The following is a 20257-nucleotide window of genomic DNA, read 5'->3' on the forward strand; positions in this document are numbered from 1 at the left end:
GCACACTGGGGATCACACAACATGGAAATATGATTGTCTGAAGATGGAGAGGCTATCGCCTGGAGAGGTTCTCCATATGAGCCAACCCTGAATTGGGATTCTGGCTGATAACAGTCATGTTTCCAAGTTCAACATCATGGATAGGAGCAGGGCTAGCATCTCCACATACCTCCTTAACAGCTAAACAGAGATTCAGTCTGTAGATTTACTGTATTTTTCTGTGTATAAGATGCCCCCACTTTTCTAATCCAAAATTAAGAAACCTAAGTGGGGTTTAGCAAAAGGAGGGGGAAAGGGATCAAAACAATTCCGCAACTGCACGATCATTTTGATTCCTTTCCCCCTTATACAGCCATGAGATTGCTTTGATTCTTCCCCCCTCCTTTTGTTAAGCCCCATGGGATTTAGCAAGCAGAGCGGAAAGCAGGGATCAAAGCGATCTTGCAGCGCTTTGATCCCTGCTTTCCTTTTGCTAAGGATTAGCAAGTGGAGGGCAAAGCAGGGATCAAAGCCCTGCAGGAACAATTTGATCTCTGCTTTTCCCTCCACTTGTTTTTGTACTCTCCTCAGCTTACTTCGTGTATAATAGGCATCCTTCAGTCTCGAAAGACTATGGTAGCGTGCTCTGTATGGAGGACTTGGAGCAGCGTCTAGTGTGGCTGAGGAGGCCAATTCGAGAGTGACAATCCCTTCCACACTGGAGACAAATCCAATCTGTCCCCTGTCCAGCTCCCTGGTTTTGCTTCCTTTGTGACTTCCTCTTTGCCTCAGCCTGCTCGACAAGGGTCTCTTCAAATTGGGAGAGGCCGTGATGTACTGCCTGCCTCCAGGCTGAACGATCAGATGTCAGAGTTTCCCATCTGTTGAGGTCTATTCCTAAGGCCTTCAGATCCCGCTTGCAGATATCCTTGTATCGCAGCTGTGGTCTCCCTCTGGGGCGATTTCCCTGCACTAATTCTCCATATAGGAGATCCTTTGGAATCCGACCATCAGCCATTCTCACAACGTCCCCAAGCCAGCGTAGACGTCGCTGTTTCAGTAATGTATGCATGCTGAAAATTCCAGCTCGTTCTAGGACTACTCTATTTGGAACTCTGTCCTGCCAGGTGATACCAAAAATCCGTCGTAGGCAACGCATATGGAAGGTGTTCAGCTTCCTCTCCTGCCGGGCACAAAGGGTCCAGGACTCACTGCTCAGGACACAGGCTCGTGTATAAGACGACCCTCAATTTGTAGTCTAAAAATTTTAGACAGAATTATAGTCTTATACACAGAAAACTATGGTAAATCCTATTTACATATCTTAGCCCCCTCCCCATCACGTGTTGAAACAGATCCAGCTATAATACCTGGCTAAAGCTCATGTCTAGAGCACCACTGCAACTGCATCCTCATTTATATGTACAACAGTCAGTAAACTCCTTCCTATGGATGCTTTGAACACCAGAGCTTGCAAAAATTACTTTTTTGCACCATAACATGCTTGAAGTGTATTAGCAAAGAGCAGTCCACCAGATGTTACTGGACTGCAATGCCCATCAGCCCTAGCCAACACAGCCAATGAGAAAGACTACTGGGCTCTGAAGTCCAGCAACCTATTGAAGACCACACTTTGTCCAGCCCTATTCTAAGCCCTCCTGAACTTTATAAAACTAGGTTGAGTAAAAATGTGAGAGCAAGGAAAGTGCTATAGTATCACACCCTCTGGTGTTGCTCTCCTTAGATACATAGAACAACCAGGGCAGAGAGCCTTTAAGTTGGGAGATTCTACTTGAGGGGAAATTAAGTGAAATTTGATGGGCCAGCTCTGCAAATAGAGGCAACTCATCATTTCAGACTATAATTTGTAGATTGTGGTATCCAGTAACTTAAGAGCTACAGAATTCCTTCCCGGTATGTTTACATAAAGCAGTTTACAGTGCCTCAATAGGGCTCTAGAAATGCTGAAAACTGAGTGTACAATAATTTAAATAAGCAATAGTGCCCAACCAGCAACCAACCACTCTTGGGGTGAATTACAACCAAAGAGACTCAAAACTGTAACATGTAAAATGGTGGCTACAGTAATACCTCAAACATACAGTAGTTGGATTGATTTGTGATGGTCATCATTAAAATTTCCCAGATGTGTTCATTTTGTTTGTTACACTTCTATCCAACTTTTTCCACAGGGAGCTCAAGGCTGTATGTATAAATCTTCTGTTTTCTCTTCAGAAAACCCTGCTAAAGTCAAGCTTGCTGCCTTAAGGTCACCTTTCATGGCCAAATTGGGATGTGAACCCAAGTTCTTATCCAAAACTAACTTCTACACTACACTGACTCTGTTCAGGATCACAATCATAGAATAAAGAAGTTGGAAGGGGCCTAACCCCGAGGTTCTCAGATGGCGTGGGAACATATATTGGTTGGATGCCACTTCATCATCCCTAGTCTGTGTAGCCAATGGTGATGGGGTGCCCGTCTACACGCTGAAGGTGAAATGCACCCATTCTCTTTCCTGATGTATACATGGCATATGAACTTTCTTCCATACAGTTAAATGTGTCAGCCATATTTTTCCTTTTTACCTGGTTTCTCAGCAACACTCTTACAACTACACATATAGAAAGCTTAGTTGCTCACTGCTGCATAAAGTGATTAAATATGGGCAGCAGAGAATTTAACTGGTTTATTTACTGATTTGTTTCCTCAGTGGCTGCCTTTATTATGGGTACACTGCACTTATCCATTTTGTTCTTCTTATGCACCAACAAGTTGCTTCTCACTTAAGACCCTTTGAATGAGTGACTTCCAAAATGTTCTACTCAGCTCTTCCAAACTCCAGGCTGTGGCTTCCTTTTTTTGAGTCAATCATCTCTTGTTTGAGCTCCTTCTTTTCCTACTGTCTTCCACTTTTCTTGGCATTATTGTCTTTTCCAGTGAGTATTGTTTTCTCATGATGGGCTCAGAGAATGATATCCTCAGTTCAGTCATTTTTGCTTCTAGGGAGAATTCAGATTCATTTCATCTAGCACCTGCTGATTTGTTTTTCTGGCAGTCTGTAATGTCTGTAAAGCTATCCTCCAATAATACATTTCAGAAGAATCACTTTTTTCTCTTGGTCCCCCCTCCCAATTTCTCAGTTGCACACATATGACAACAAAAGTCCCCCCCCCCAAATAGCCATATTGCTACCAGAAAGAAAAGGGCAAGTTCAAATATACCAGTAAGTTTCCCAGTTTCCTGTTATTCATTTGGCAGGAATAATGGGAAGAAAAGAAAGCACATGTTAAAATAAAACTTCCAATATTTTACTCACATCTTGTACTTCCTGAATAAAAGGGTCTTTCCATTCAAATACCACAAAGAACAGCTGGTCACCTCCTGCATTCTTCCTCCGCTCAATATAGTTAACCACACTGATCTGGCAATAAAGCAAGGGAAGAAAACGTGCTCTTACCATCATAGAACTGGCCCATCTCAAACAAAACAAGTATCTTATATTCCTGCATCCCAGAATTGTGGGTATGACCAAATCCCTGCAACCTATACCAGTTACTCAATCATTCATTCTATCTGCTGGGTCTAGGATCCACTGGTGACCACATCTCACCACCGCATTTGGTGCTGTGATGGCAAAACAGTTCATTTTCTGGATGTACACACCGAGACATGCAAGCAGCCTTTGAAGAAGAATCATGCTTCTTAGAGATTTCTGGAAATGCAATTCTCATTAAAAACAGAACAAGTAGTCCCAGGCACCTTGCGTATGTATTTAAAAGCAACAAATTTCACTGCTGCTACTGCAGTGGCTGGGAGGCCAATCGGGATAGAAACCCCACCTGGAAGGCATTTGTAGTCTGCAGGCTCTGCATTGCCCATTCCTAGTCTGCAATCTCAAAACTGGGTCTCAAATGTAAGCCATGTGGCCACAATACTTGGCCTGACTTGGGAAGGTTGTTCCCACCCCCTCCAAACCTGGATAACTTTTGTACCATCCCAGCCTAATGAAGAATTCTGCAGAACTCAAAAGGTTGCACAGTCTTTTATGATGGTACGGTTAGTTCTAATGACTGAGGCTCATTCCCTGGCCTTCCAGAAGTCGAAGGGGCAAAAGCTGGACACCTATAAGAAAAGGACACTAAGTGTGACCTCAAGTTGACTCAAACTGGGGAGCAAGGAATTGATTCTGGGAATCTGATGAACGAGTAAAAGACTGCTATCTGAGTGACCTGCTTGCTTGCTATGTGCTCTGCTAGCATAGATATCAACGAACAGATCTTACAAAGACTGGCTGAGTCATGAGCGCTTATTCTTATTCAGCGGAAGCCTTCACATAAGCAGCACCGCTTCTGGAATTCTGGTTGCTTGGAGGAAATGGGGAGTGCCTGAAGACGAAGACGACTAGGCACTAAAGCTCAAGTGGTGTGCTGTGTACACCCTCTGTCATTCTATGTAATATTTCACCGCTATCTCCCTAAGCAAGGGTGATGTTAAAACCCAGCAGCAAAGGCAGTCATCATAGAACAGTTCCTGTAGCAATAAAAGCTGTGCTTCTTGCCTTCGGCAGCCAGAAAGACCCACCAGTGCCCATTATTACCTCCTGTCTGAATTCAACCGTCTCTCTGCTATCTTCTTCTTTCGTTTTCACCAAAGACATTTTGACCCAGGTTCGGAAGCCGCCGGAGAACTTCCAACTAGAGTAGGAGCTCTCACAATCCTTCATAAACTCTGACTTGTTTGGACTGCAGCAGGAAGAAGTTATCAGTGTTACTTTTAGAAAGGAAAGGAGGTGAAAATATTTTGCTACAGTCACCCTGAAGGGAAAAAATAGTGAGTGATGTGACCAGCTGCCTCGGAGACGAATTCGGCTACTTGAGTACCTATTTAGTAATACTGCACATTTATAAAGCTCTTTTAATCATGGTGCAGGCCTTACAACAGCCCTCCTATGGGAGGTCAATGTTATTATCCCCATTCCACAGACATGGGGAAAACGGATTCTTCTAGCTGAGTTTGTAATCCCTAGCCATTAGCCTTCCCTGGGACCTAAAGATACTTTGACATTTAACTCCTGTCCACCCTGGCTCACACAGTCAGTGGTTAGGGATATGATGGCAGTTGTAGGCAGAAACTTCTGATTGGGCCCAGATTTGGGAAAGCTGCTATGCACACCTTAATACAGTTTCCATCAAAACCAATAAATTTTATTCTGAGTGGGTGTGTACAGAATTGCAATGTTAGCCAGTGTACTAACATCAGCCATCTTAGAGTCTTTCTATTCAGCTATTATACATGTATACTTAAAAACATTTAACTCAAATTTTCAAGCTCATTTTACTATACAGTGGTGCCTCGCTAGACGATGATAATCTGTTCCACTGAAATTGCTGTTTAGCGAAATCACTGTCTAGCGAAAAGCATTTCCCCATTGGAATGCCTTGAAACCTGTTTAATGCGTTCCAATGGGAAAGAATCGTTGTCTAGCGAAGATCAGCCATAGGAAAGCCGCTTTGCGAACTGCCGATCAGCTGTTTAAATCGCTGTCTTACAAAGCTTAGGTCCTGAAAACACCTGTTTGCGAGCGCGGAGGGAGCTGTCAAAATCACTGTCTAGCGAAAATCGGTTTGCGAAGCGGGGACCAAACATTGTCCAGTGAAATTCCCCCATAGGAATCACTGTTTTGAGAATCGCTATAGCGATCGCAAAAAGCCAATGTCTAGCAAAAAAAAACCCTGTCATACGGGGTAACTGTCTAGAGAGGCACCACTGTAACACGAAACGAGATTAAAAAGACTAGCACATAAAGCTTGAGTAAGTTTCCGCCCTGGCCTTTTTTCTGCAGATCTCCTGCCTCAAGAGGATTTCAGTATCAAGCACTTCAATTTATGGGTTTTTTGATGTTCTAGATGAAGTGGATGGAGTGTTGGAGTGGGATGCTGTGGTCGATGGACTTTGTTTGGAGGCTTCAGAAAGAGCCTTCTTCATTGCTTTGGTTTGTGAGGTGGCCTTATAAGGAGGTTGGGCCATTTTGGCTGGTTGAAGGGATTGTTCCCAAAGATGGAGTTTTAATCTGGATAAGCGAGAACGGAGGACTCCACGCCTGAAGTTCTTACAATGCTGGCAAGAGGATATCTGGTGTGCCTCTCCCAAGCAAAAAAGACACTTGGCGTGGCTGTCGGAGAGTGGTATTTTGTTATCACAGGTCACACAGTGTTTAAACGGGCACAAAGGGGCCATGAATAGGAGAAAAACAATTTGAGGACAAAAAGCAATGATTGGGGGCGGGGCTGTGTGGCCAGAGGCCGAGCAAAGCAGAAAGGAAAAATTTCTAATGATAATGAATTTGATCTAAAAGTTTAAAGGAAAAAAGATTGATAACAGGAAGGAACAAAGAATAAACACTCCTCTTTTACTCACAGAAGCAGAACTATGAGGCTCTCTACACAGCGGTTGAAAGAAACTGAAAGGGGAGCCTTGGTGCCAAGGTACTTATACGAGGGGGAGGGGTCTTATTCTAATGTGTTTTTTGCTACCGCAGAAGCTCTAGAACTTTCCGATGAGGCTACGCGCTGGCACGGATCACCCAGGGTGTGATTCACAGAGGCCAGGAACAAGAAGTGGTATTCTGGCTCTGAGAAATCACTTTCCTGAAAGTGTCAGCTGTCACTTTAAAATAAATCATGTGTCTAATCTCTACACTATACACTACTGAATGGGAATTTGTATTCAGTGAAATCCCACTTTCATGAATTGATAAAAGTATGTCAGCTTTCTTTTTTATTTTACTCATGGCTAATGCAGCTATATTTCTTTTTTTAGTAAGTGTAGAGGACTCATTAACAGAATGTAAGGTGAAAGGAGACCAGAAAATTTCCTAGAGGTTTATCTTTTGTAACATTCCCCAAGCCTTTTGTTCTCCCTCTTCTTATGTTACAATTATTAAAGCGGGGGGGGGGGGGAATTAAGTAGAAACTGATTAGACTGTCCTTTGGGGACTGATTGCTTTGGACCTTGGGAGAAGAGTTCACACTGAAAAGGGTTCTTATTACAAAAGGATCATGCCATTTTTGTTGGATTGAAACAAAAAAATATATATAAACTTTTAAAAGGAAGTAATACACTTCTTAGACATAATACATTTAAAATCCAGAGTTATGGGGAACTTAAGAGAAATTTTAAAATTGAATAGCTTTAATAGTGCTGCCAGATAAGAGCATGGGAAGTTATTTTTGGACTCTTAAATCCCACAATCTCCTACCTGATATATGCAGATTTGGAGTACAAATTCTGGGGATTTGGGAAATTATAGTCCCCCTCAAAAGAAAAATAAAATAAAATAAATGCTTGGACTGAAACTTGCTTTTACAGTTTTAAAAAAACCCTACTGTAAAGTAATTACAGTGGTGCCTCGCATAGCGATTGCTTCGTATAATGATGAAATCGCTTTGCGATGAAGATTTTGCAATCGCTTTGCAATGTTCCCTATGGGGGAATTTCGCTTTGTGATGATTGGTTCCCTGCTTGGGGAACCGATCATGGCAAAGCAAAGCTTTTTAAACAGCTGATCGGCGCCGCACGCTACCCCCCCAGAGCTCCTGCATAAATAGGGGACGGCGGGAGGGGGGAGCGGGGGCGCTCTGGATTGGCACCTCGGGAGGAGGGAGGGGCGAAGGGCCTGGCCCTGATCCCCGTGCGCACCCCAGAGAGCTGTCGCGGCGGGAGGCGCTGCAAAGGAGGAGGCGCCGCCCGGGACCGGGATCAGGGCAGCAGCGGCTGGACCGGGGGGGGCAGCGCGCCAGAGACCCCCTCCTCGCCTAGTCAACAATGGCAACAAAAGCTCTATCTATGGCAAGGACCACGGACATTGAAGCTTCCCAATATCAATTTATTTCTGTGCTTAGAAAATGTAACCTGCCCGCCCCATTAGTATCTCCTTGAGGATTTTCAAATCATCCTTGCAAACAATTAAATAATGGCTCTACTTTGTAGAGGAAACAATTAAACATGGCCCTTTATTAATAAAACTGGAAAATAGCTCTCTTCTCCTATCCTCATGAATTTCCATGAAAGTTATTTCCTTGGGGATGCTTCTGGTGGAAATATGAAATCAGCTGAAATGAATGGTTTCCTCGGACCGTCTAAAAGGACACTTTAGCTCTATTACAAGGCCTGGCTGGGCCTCTTAGTTATTCAGACTTAGCCACTTCAGCCTGAAAGCCTCTCCATACTTCAGCTAATTGTGGGTTACCAAGGCAGCCACATATGCTATGCAGTGAGCCTAAAAAAAGAAGAAAGGATGCAAAAGTATGATTCATGGTAAGCTTAATTTACAGTGGGGTCTCGACTTACAAACTTAATCCGTATTGGAAGGAAGTTTGTAAGTTGAAAAGTTTGTAAGTCGAATCAGCATTTCCCATAGGAATGCACTGAAAACCAATTAATCTGTTCCGGCTGTTTTTGGTTCTTAGGTTGAGGGGCATTTCCCATAGGAACTAATGCAAAGCCGGTTAATCCGTTCCTACCACTGGGGCAGAATTTTTTTCTTTTTTTCCTTTTAACCTAAGATGACTTAGGTTAAAAAAAAGGAAAGAAAAGAGGGAGAGAAGGAGGGAACAGACACCTTTTCAACAGAACACCCTGAAAAGCACATTTTCAGCAAAGACAAGCACCTTCTGGGAAAAACCAAGCACCTTTCAGACAACAGATCACCTTGAAACGCACCTTTTCAATCAAGACAAGCCAATACAAGCACCTTTTGGGGAAAAGGGAGAGCAAAGGAGGGAGAGAACACCTTTTAAAAATCAAAAATTAAAAAAGTGCCAAAAAATAAAAATACAGTCCGTACCGCACTGTACCAGGCAATACCAGCCAGTACCAGGCAGTCTGAAGACTGTCTCCAAATCCACTCTCAAAACACTGGGAAGAGCGAGGAAGAAGCACCCTCTTCACTGGCCAACGGTTAACTGAAAGTTCAAATTTCATGCTTTCCCCACCTCAAACACTTTTTTTGGTTTGTAACTCGAATCTAAGTGTGCAAGTCGAGTCAATATTTTTCTATCAGAGTGGTTTGTAAGTCGAAATGTTTGTAACTCGAGCCGTTTGTAAGTCGAGGGTTGACTGTATATGGAAAGCCTCTACACAGGCAATCACCCAGAATTCAATTCAGATGCTTCATCTCAAACAGAAACACCTGTAGCTTTGTTTAAGGCTGGTTTTGAAGCCTATCTCTGTGAATGACATGCTGCTCTATTTCCTTGAGCGATATAATTTGTCCTTACATGCACAGAACAAATCATGTGAAGTTGGCTCCAATGGGGAAACCACGGTTGTGTAACCCTGTGAAATGCCTCCTTGCCCCTTCCCAATTAAATTTCACAGGCAGAAGCATGGCGGCTGGGAGTTTGTTCTTAGAATTGTACCTGCTAGCATCCCCCCAGAGACCATAGCTCTCTGCCATGTCGGCTGGTGGAGGATTCTGGGAATTGTAACCCCCAAAATAACTTCCCAACGTCTTGGGAACAGTGCCATTTTGATGGCTGTGCTGCAAGTTAAGTCTTCTACAGGAAGAACATAGAACAAACTCCCCACCCCTGCATTGCAGGCTCAGATTGATTCAATTGCCATCCTCTCTTACCAGGGAATCCCAGTAACTGTGGCTCACAGGTTCTCTCAGTTCCCAAGATTCTCCGGGGAAATCTATGCCTAGGCTGTGTGTTTGGGCTTTTATCTGTTTGTTTTGTTTTGGACTCCAAATCGAAGAATTCTCCATTCTTGGAGTCCAACCTGCCCGACAAGGCAGCTGAATGGTACTCACCTGGAAGAAGGCCAACTGGACTGAAAAGCCTCATGGCTCAGGACAGGCTGAGCTTGGGCCTAGTTTCCTGTTTTGAAAGGAAGCTGCTCCACTGGTTGCTAGGCCAGTCCTGCTATTCGGATAAGTGAGATAACTGCCTCAGGTAGCAGTTAGCAGGTAGCAGATGCTTGTCCTGTGGCCCATCAACCAGCCCACTGTCTCATATGAGGTAGAAGGCACTCCTAAGTATTGTAGTAAGATTCAATTGCCAGTCTTCCTGGCTTCCCATACATTGTTTTTGTTTAGTCATTTAGTTGTGTCCAACTTTTCGTGACCCCATGGACCAGAGCACACCAGGCCTTCCTATCTTCCACTGCCTCCCGGAGTTGTGTCAAATTCATGTTGGTAGCTTCGATGACACTGTCCAACCATCTCATCCTCTGTCCATACATCAGGGGTGGGCAATTAATTTCTATAAGGGGGGGGCACATGAAAAATCTGAACTGTGTTCAGGGACCGAACCAACTTTACTTAAAAATAAAATGAAATCGTGATCTTATGATTGTTTTTATTTTAAACTTGTTAATCTTCACATATACTAAAGAGGTTTTTTGTGGTATGTTAAAGATAAGCAACTGATCAACTTTAGACAAAAAGTTATAAATGGTTTTGATGTTCAAAACTGTCCGTGGGCTGGACAGGAGTGGCTCGTGGGCTGTATGTGGCCCTCGGGCCACCCTTTGCCCAGGTCTGCCATACATGCAGGGATAGGAAACTCTGAAGGGTTTGGAGCCTTTTTCTAAAAGTATCCAGGATCTGCCACAATTCACACCAGCCCTCTTGACATCAGCAGGAAGTGATGACAAGGTTACTTCCAGGCTTTTGTTGTTGGTTGTTTTTTATTTCAGGAGAGAATGACACCCTCTTCTTTTTAAGATTTCACAACACATATAAAAATAGGATAAGGCAAGAAAAACAGCAAAAAACAAAAACAAAACAAAACAAAAACAAAACCACAGACCAGCAGCAACTGGTGGTGTCGATGGTGATGGTAACACAAATCAGGAGTAGGACTGTACCTGTTGAGGAACTCCTGGAAGGAAGAAAAAAGAAGGTAGTCTATTGCGCTGAAATCCTGGTCTGTCTCATTGAGGTGGAACTGCATGAAGACCAGTTCTCGTTTCTTCACATCCCGAGGCCCTTCAACAACAACAGCATGTTTCTGAGAGAGTGCAAGAAGAAGAGAAGGTACATGGGAAGAAGAGCCAGAAAGGCAAGTGGGAATCTTTGTCCTCTACGTCTGCCTGTGGTCACTGAACTGGACAATGGGATTTCCTGGTGCTTTAAGACAGTAATAGCAATGACAACACATTCCCAGCAAAAGTCTATTAATTGACAGCAGAACCCTCACTGGCTCATGCTTATCCCATAGCATGCACAGCAGGGATGGAGGTAGATGATGAGCTCGCAAAAAGCCATCACAGATGCTTTGAACCTGCATGTGGAATTGATGTGAACAATCTCACTATTAGCTGGGTTTGTTACAGAAGTTAGCCACATAGGTATCTGCAAACACAACCACTGGATCAGATTCTTTGATTTGTATTCTTGCATCAAGCAGGGGGTTGGACTTGATAGCCTTACAGGCCCCTTCCAACTTCACTATTCTATGATCAGATTCTGCACAGGCCACGTGGATTCTGGGAGTTGTAGTCTAAAAAAGTCTCATTCACTAGCTCTGGTAATAAGATCATCCACATCATTAGCAAAGATGAACTGATTCATACCAGTTTTGTAAGTGAACCTACAGACTAAAATACACTCCCCAACTGGTTTCAAACATAGTCTGGAAATAAAAAACAACAATAACTACCACCACCACCACCACCACCACAAAACAGTAAGGAAATTTCACAGCAGCTTCTCAGCAATGCACTACAGTGCTGAATCCAGCTTAATTATTACCTTGGTTTGATTAGTAAAAGGATCCGTATAGTTGATTCTCTGTGTTGTGCATTCAATTTCTCCTGGCTGACCAGGGTTCACCAGAGGTGGAATGTAATCATAGTAGTGGTGCTTGCAGGTGAGCAATTCAGCCTTGCCTGGATAGAGGGCAATGCCTGTGGGGAAGGAGCAGGGACACATTTCTAATGAACAGAATCAGAGACAGATCATAGTAAGACAACACTGTAAATTAAATCTACCACTACTGGTAGACAGGCTACGATGGCTACGACAGACCAGGGAATCGTGAGACAAAGCCCACCCTTTGCCATTAACTTTGGAAAACATCATTTATCAGTAAAGAACATGTATTGACATTCGGATGGAAACACCGGACCGCAGATTAAGCCCACAGAGACGTCCCCACCATCCTGCAAGCTTCTCCAATTGCTCTGTCCAATTAGTGACTGGCCATACTAAATAAAAGATTATTTAAAGTACACAAAATCTAGGGCTCTTTTCTAGCAACAGACTTAAATGGCTTCTCACTCATTTCCTCAGTGATGTCTTAATAATTAGCACCAGCCAATGTCAAAGGCAGCCTCTAGCAAACGTCCACCCACAACGAGGCAAAGATCCAGCAGCCACTGCTCCGAACCTTTGTTGACGTCCTCTGGGGTCATAAAGGAAATTAATCCAATGGCCTTAGCCAAGGAGAGATTCTGGAAAAGAGCTGCTGTTTTGGACTGCAAGTCCCAGAATCCCTCAGTTAGCATGATGCCCAGCCATGGTGGCTGTGGACCTCTGGGATTTCTAGCCCATAAAAGTAACTTTTCCAAAGTCTGCTCTGGAAATTACTGCCAGGAACTCTTTTGATGAGATGTCATCCTAGTTGGAAATGATATCAGACACAAAGAATTCAGCTAAACTGTCACCATCTGCTTTTGAAGCCCCTAAAAAGAGGATTAAGTGGAAGCTGAAAGGATGACAGGACACAACACTCATGGAGAAAATAAATAAATAAATAAATATCATCATTGCCAATATATACACTTTAAAAGCAACTATAAGTCATCTTTGGACGTACTCTATGCCATCTTCCATGCAATGCTTGCTGCACACCTACCTCCATTTAACCAGCAGCCGCCATGCCAACTGTCTCCTCTCCCATGACTCTATAAGGCTCTAAAAGGCAGCCGCTGCATCTCTGACTAGTAGGGACTGAGCTCCTGGGAGCATCTGCACCATACACACAGTGTATCTTTAGACTCTGTCAAGGATATTCAAGCTAATCTGTCAAGTTAATCTTTGCAGCCATCAGCTGCAAATAAAGAACCACTACATGGACTAAACCAATTACCTGGTGCAAAATAATATTTAACCATTGCTGCTGGTTATAGTTTGCTATTTATATATTTGTTAGCCTTTCCTCCAATGAGTTCAGGGCAGCATCACCTCTCTGTACTTTCTTCTCACCACAGCTCTACAACACTGGCTAGGCTGGAAGAGTACAAGTGGTCCAAGGTAAACCAGGGAGTTTCATGGCAAAAGTAGATCTCTGAACCCAAGTCCTAGTTCCATGCTCTTACCATTACACTACACTGCCTACCAATCCTGGTCAATATAACAAGTTTACAGTAAAAGCCTGCTTTTTACTTTACAGTCTTACCTGGGGCATCGTAAGTAGACACCTCTTTGTAAGAGACAGACATAACTGGGTGCTTGAGCTTTTCCCTGAAGTCGGTGATGGTTTGGTAGACCAAGAAGATGGCTACAGCCATAAGCAAGAGATAGATGAAGAGGAGGATGACGGAGAAGACATTCTTCAGGCAGGACTTGCTGAAATGCACCGAAGCAGTGTTGTCTAGGACTGAATCAAATGCTCAGCTAAGACTGGAACTCATACTGGCTCATACAGTTTCAGAATATCAAATTTCACCAAACTCCAGGTTACCCAAGAAAAAAATTAATAAAATCTGGAAGGATGTAAAGAGTGCAAAGCTTGGAAAAATTACTTTCTCCTTGAATCTTCTGGCCTGCAAGACCAAGAGATGGCTAGAGAATTCTGGGAGCCATGGTCCAAAAAAATAAATTCTCCCACCTCTATGGCGATTGACCATTTTGGCTGTGGGATTCTGGGAGCTGTAGTCAAAAAATGTAACTTTCCCAAGTTTTGCTGTGGTGCCAACACTGTTTTCTCCTGCAATGAAGAGCAGGGTGAAGAGTGGACTGTTAGAGACAAACCTGTTCCTTCCCTTTCCCCTCAGATCCACCTCAGGGCTTGGCTTCTGCTGCCCTTCATGCCAGCTCTATCATTTTATTAATTATTATTAGTTTCATTTATACTGTCCCTCTGCTCTAGGGAACTCAACTGCATGGTCCTCCTTCCCCACTCAAACATCACAAGGTGCCTCTGAAATAGGTTAGGCTGGGAACGAGGGCCTGGCTCATAGTCACCTAGGGTGCTTTACAGACGAGTGAGAATTGGAACCCACGTTTTCCTGTCTTAGCCCACACTTTAAACACTCTGATGTGCCTGCTGAGTAAACTGGCAACTCTCCTCCTCAGTATGCAGATTTGCTGTTTTTTTACATCCCTCACAGAGCTGTAATTGCCTTGCTTTTCTTTTGTGAACATAAAAAACAACCCACCATCAACCAGGCGCCCAGGATGTGCACCTAGTAGAGCCTGGAAGTATTCAATTTTGGATTACATCTCCCACAATCCACTGGCCAGGATGGATGGCTGGGTAGAGGGTTTGGGAATTGTAGCCTACAAAAGGAACTTCCCCGAGCTTTGCAACCACATACAGTGGTGCCTCGCTTAACGGGCGCCCCGTTTAATGACTAATCCGCATAGCGACAAATTTTTTGCGATCATTTTTGCGATCGCACTGCGATGTTTCTAATGGGGAAAAATCGCTTTGCGATGATCGTTAAGCTGTTTTGCTTACTGATTTTCGCATAACGATGATTTCCCAACAGCTGATCGGCGGTTCCAAAATGGCTGCCGGGTAAAAAAAATGGCCACCCACTGTGTTTTCACCCAGATTCCTCCCTTACCGGGCAGTGAAAATGGCGGCCGTATGGAGGATTTTTGCATAAAGGCGAGTTTTTTGCCCATAGGAACGCATTAAACGGGTTTTAATGCACTCCCATGGGCTTTTTTTATTTCGCATAGCGACGAATCCGTATAGCGACGATTTTGGCTGCACGGATTATCGTCGCTATGCGGGGCACCACTGTACATATTTAGCCAATTACTCAGGATCAGCAGCCCTTACCTGGCAGGATAGTTGAACCGGCGTCTTCCTGATCCTCATCTTGTTCCTCTGAAGGCTGCGCATTGACAGCTATGTGTTCCACATCATCACTCAGCTACAAATACAAAATGCAGAATGGTCACCAAGGAGGTAACTGGGCTGGGGAGTGTGTGGCGCCCCAGATGCTCCCAGACAACAACAAAGCTGGCCTCCAGAGCCAAAAGCAAGGCATGAACAGTATCTGGAGGGACATCTGCTCCCCTCCCTTGTCACCGGGACAGCCCAGGACCGTCACACAGACTGTTCTCAATGGTTGAACTATTCTTACTCAGGTGCAGACAGGTTAGCAAGTTAGTTAGACTGGCTGGCTGGCTGATATACAGTCCCATTAGTGCTGAGAGATAATAGAGAACCATACCTAATGTAGTCCTCAGGAGTTTCATATAAAGCAAGGCAGTTTTTTTCTGATACTAAAACATTGTTAACTGCAATTCCTGAGCCTGACTATAAAGAAGTGGAATATTTGAGTTGCTGGTTGCCACGGTGAAAGCTTGAAAAAGTGACTTTCTGGACTACAGTTCCCAGAGATCCCCAGTCAGCATGACCACATTGATATCCCTCAATAGTAGTATACAGTATCAACATATTTCAAAAAGACACTTTCCAACAATGAAAATGCGTAAGTACCAACAGGTCACACAGCATGAAATCTCTTTCCTTCTAGTAACAAGGTCATGGTTGGAATGCAAAATGAACAAAACAAGGGGAGGGAGGTGTCAGCAGACTACAGACTTCTGTGCTTTCATACTTTAAAAGAAAAGGCAACAAGACGAACAGATCTCTGGTACTTGAGGTTACATGAGAAAATGTAGATATTTTCTGCTAAAAGTTCAGACCCGAAAAGGCACGGGTTTGATTCTTTCTTTATTTGGTATCATGCTCCAGATTTGAACCTGGGCTCCTCAGGGAGAAAATACGCTTCTTCTCAGCCACCAGGAAAGGAACAGCACTGACAATCCCAACAAATACCTATAATAAATCTTAAAAGTCAGTATAAGGCTTTGTTACGTTTCAGCTCAGTAGCCTGAGTAACCAAGGAATGAACACCTTTCACAGCGGCAACGCAGACCAGATGTTTTCATGCTCCACCGTTCAGACCCAGGGCCCAAACTGCCAAGACATTTTTGTCAACGTCACAAGCTTGTCACATCAGATGGATGTTACTCCTTCTGTGCAGCTCCGCATCTGAGCCCCGCTGGGAAGGAAAACAGCTCATGGCATGTCACAAATGAATCAGCTTCCTTTGGTTCCTCTTTCTTTCCACATTCTTTCCTTTTCCTGGTGTCCTGAAGGAGCCCAGAATCTATCAGAGGCATAACATTCCTTTTCCCCAGACAAAATCTAAGGCATGTTTATTTAAAGGACTGTTTTTGCCAACCAAAATCTTTTAAAAGCTGTTTTCCAAAGTCACGTTTACTACCCAATCTCAATGTGATTTTCCACAAGACTCTGCAATGTTCACTGATATACAGAGCACTAAAATCATACTGTGTGTGTGTGGGGGGGGGAATTCTGCAATACCCACAATCCCACAGCCAGCCCGGCCTTGTCTTAGGCTTTCCAGGCGTATGGATGTCACTCTAGCACTCATGCTGTTTGGAGCTTTCATTGCCTGCTTGTCTGCCACCTCCTCAACTAATGTGCTTAGAAATCATTGCACAGACTAACAGCAATTTTAATGTGCTGGGCTTTCCCCAGCCCCAAACTGTGCCCAACCTGCATAGGAGACAAACATAAGCATAAAGGAGCTGGGGTTGGCTGGAGCAAGGTTTGCAGAAGAAGAAGAAAAACAGCTGCAGGGGGAGAAAAGTGGATGCGAAGTCAAAAGCTTCCCATTGAGGGCTGACCCTAAGTGGCCGTTCCATGTTACTGAATGTTTGGGGAAGGGAGAGACGGGAAGAACGGAATATCCTGGAAAAGAGTACAGTATACTTATTTTTTCCAGAATCATCAACAGGAATAAAGCCTAGACAATTTACTTTTTGGGAAATTCATCCCCAGGAGTGGCCATGCTGGCAGGGAGATGCAGAGAATTAGGGTCAAAAAACATACACAAAAGTCACGTTTCTCAGTGTGAGCCCTGCGAACCCTGACTTCCTTCCTCCATCGCTGATCCACAGACTCAAGATGACAGGGTTCAAACACAACAGGGTTTATTGATACTTGGAGAGGGGGAACAATCAACTGTCCTTCAACACATGTAGACTCTTCAGAACTAGCTAAGTTCACTTAGCTAGTTCTGCCCAATGTCTGTTTCAAGAGTCTCTAGCATCCTGGTTCCCTTCACCAGGACTTCTATGTTCTCCTTAGCTACCTTGGTTCTTGCCACTGGTGAGGATGACTGTCTGCCCCTTCTTACTCTGGCCCAGGGACTCTGCCCATACTGGGGTGTACCTACAGGTGAAGACCCATTATGCCCACAGTAAGGGCACGTATCTGGGGATTCTCTCCACAGAGGTCCTTGGTTCTCCTGACACACCAGCTTGGTCTCTCTCTCATTCCAGCGCTGGTGCTCTTGTTGGTATTGTCTCCAACAGCATTAGATCTGGATGGCTCTTGGTTCCCCAGGCTTAATCTCTGTTCTCCTCTGCCTGTCCACATGTTGAATAGTTTCCCCCCCATTAGGACAGTCAAGGTGGAGGCCAGGTGTTCTCCTGCTTCCTTTAGTGGATTGTAGTTGCACCAAAATCTATCCACACATCTTGTTTAAGATGTAATGCCATTCCCCCAGAGGCTCTTCCTGCAGGGATTCCTCCACCCAATAGGTCTTGGAGAATTCTTCCCAAGAATCTCCCCAGGACCGTTCCTCAGGATTCTCTGCCCCTCTGGAGGGAGAGCTGGGCCTGGACTCCCTGTTCTCCTCCTTCTGACAGCCTCCCTTCTGCCAAGTCCTCTCTCCCAGGAGCTCTGTCCCCACCCTTGACAAGGCAGTTTATTCTCCATGTACCAGGGCAAACCACCTCCTTCCTCTCCCCTAGGTGTCATCATCTCCCCCAAGGGTCTCTGCCAGCACCTCAAGAGGCAGATTCCTCTGTCTGAGTTCCAATAGCCCGAGAGTGGTGTGTCTCTTCTCTTCTCTTGAAGTCTATCTTTCTACCCAGACCAATCAGCAGGCTCTTGTCCTGGATGGGGATGTGTTTCAGACCCCGGGCTGGAATGCAACAGTCCACTGAGAGGGGCACTCACACCTCTGTCCTCTTCACACTAAGCTCTATGCAGGACCAATTGGTTATAAACATATGTTACAAGACACTGTAAATCTCCTATGCTTTTGGTGCATTAAAATATCCTTGCTGCCTGAAGAGCTAATACAAACCACACACTTCTGAGCTATTCCATGCATAACATAATACAGGAGAGTATGGAAAACTAACTGCACAGCCATAGAGCATCAAAATGATACTGGGACAAGAACATTTGCATACTGCAAGGGCAGATGAAGTACAGTGATTCGATGGCACCCAGTGGTTCACGTTTCAACATTTGCTCAGGTTTCAAAGAATCAAAAAGGGAAGTGATGAACCTGAAACCATACAATCATGTCTTCCCTGTAGTGGGGCAAAGCAAGAAAGCATGAAGGACAAAGAGTTCAAATCCTCACTGTGCTTCTTGGAAGAGGAGCCAGCTAAAAATCACCCATAGCATGTATGGCTGATGGACCCTGCCACCTATATTCATTCGTTTAGTCATTTAGTCGTGTCCGACTCTTCGTGACCCCATGGACCAGAGCACGCCAGGCCCTCCTGTCTTCCACTGCCTCCCGGAGTTGGGTCAGATTCATTTTGGTTGCTTCGGTGACACTGTCCAGCCATCTCATCCTCAGTCATCCCCTTCTCCTCTTGCCTTCACACTTTCCCAACATCAAGGTCTTTTCCAGGGAGTCCTCTCTTCTCATGAGATGGCCAAAGTACTGGAGCCTCAGCTTCAGGATCTGTCCTTCCAGGGAGCACTCAGGGTTGATTTCCTTTAGAATTGATAGGTTTGTTCTCCTTGCAGTCCAGGGGACTCTCAAGAGCCTCCTCCAGCACCACAATTCAAAGGCATCAATTGTTCGGCGGTCTGCTTTCTTTATGGTCCAGCTCTCACTTCCATACATCACAACAGGAAAAATCATAGCTTTGACTATTTGGACTTTTGTTGGCAATGTGATGTCTCTGCTTTTTAAGATGCTGTCAAGGTTTGTCATTGCTTTCCTCCCAAGAAGAAGGCGTCTTTTAATTTCGTGGCTGCTGTCTCCATCTGCAGTGATTATGGAGCCCAAGAAGGTAAAATCTGTCACTGCCTCCATATCTTCCCCTTCTATTTCCCAGGAGGTGATGGGACCAGTGGCCATGATCTTAGTTTTTTTGATGTTGAGTTTCAGACCATTTTTTGCACTCTCCTCTTTCACTCTCATTACAAGGTTCTTTAATTCCTCCTCACTTTCTGCCAGCAGAGTGGTATCATCTGCATATCGGAGGTTGTTGATATTTCTTCCGGCAATCTTAATTCCGGCTTGGGTTTCTTCCAGTCCAGCCTTCCGCATGATGTATTCTGCATATAAGTTAAATAAGCTGGGGGACAATATACAGCCTTGCCGTACTCCTTTCCCAATTTTGAACCACTCAGTTGTTCCATGACCAGTTCTAACTGTTGCTTCCTGTCCCACATATAGGTTTCTCAGGAGACAGATAAAGTGGTCAGGCACTCCCATTTCTTTAAGAACTTGCCATAGTTTGTTGTGGTCCACACAGTCAAAGGCTTTTGCATAATCAATGAAGCAGAAGTAGATGTTTTTCTGGAACTCTCTGGCTTTCTCCATAATCCAGCGCATGTTAGCAATTTGGTCTCGAGTTCCTCTGCCCCTTCGGAATCCCGCTTGTACTTCTGGGAGTTCTCGGTCCACATATTGCTGAAGCCTACCTCGTAGGATTTTGAGCATAACCTTGCTAGCGTGGGAAATGAGTGCAATTGTGCGGTAGTTGGAGCATTCTTTCGCACTTCCCTTCTTTGGTATTGGGATGTAGACTGATCTTTTCCAGTCCTCCGGCCACTGTTGAGTTTTCCAAACTTGCTGGCATATTGAATGTAGCACCTTAACAGCGTCATCTTTTAAGATTTTAAATAGTTCAACTGGAATGCCATCACCTCCACTGGCCTTGTTGTTAGCCAGGCTTTCTAAGGCCCATTTGACTTCACTCTCCAGGATATCTGGCTCTGGGTCAGCAACTACATTG

At 44.4% G+C, this 20257-nt stretch overlaps 1 protein-coding gene across 1 annotated transcript in view; it reads right to left on the bottom strand.

Annotated features, from left to right (window-relative positions):
- PACC1 (proton activated chloride channel 1) overlaps positions 1 to 20257 on the bottom strand; it is a 31733-nt gene that overhangs the window by 1608 nt on the left and 9868 nt on the right. Inside the window, exons 2-7 of the mRNA XM_020794603.3 lie at positions 15003 to 15096; positions 13389 to 13589; positions 11741 to 11895; positions 10855 to 10997; positions 4580 to 4724; positions 3299 to 3403 (exon numbers count right to left, since the gene is read on the bottom strand). Of these exons, the coding sequence (XP_020650262.3) occupies positions 3299 to 3403; positions 4580 to 4724; positions 10855 to 10997; positions 11741 to 11895; positions 13389 to 13589; positions 15003 to 15096 (843 nt within the window). The remainder of the gene's footprint in view (positions 1 to 3298; positions 3404 to 4579; positions 4725 to 10854; positions 10998 to 11740; positions 11896 to 13388; positions 13590 to 15002; positions 15097 to 20257) is intronic.

Source organism: Pogona vitticeps, chromosome 1, assembly GCF_051106095.1.
Source record: "Pogona vitticeps strain Pit_001003342236 chromosome 1, PviZW2.1, whole genome shotgun sequence".
NCBI lineage: Eukaryota > Metazoa > Chordata > Lepidosauria > Squamata > Agamidae > Pogona > Pogona vitticeps.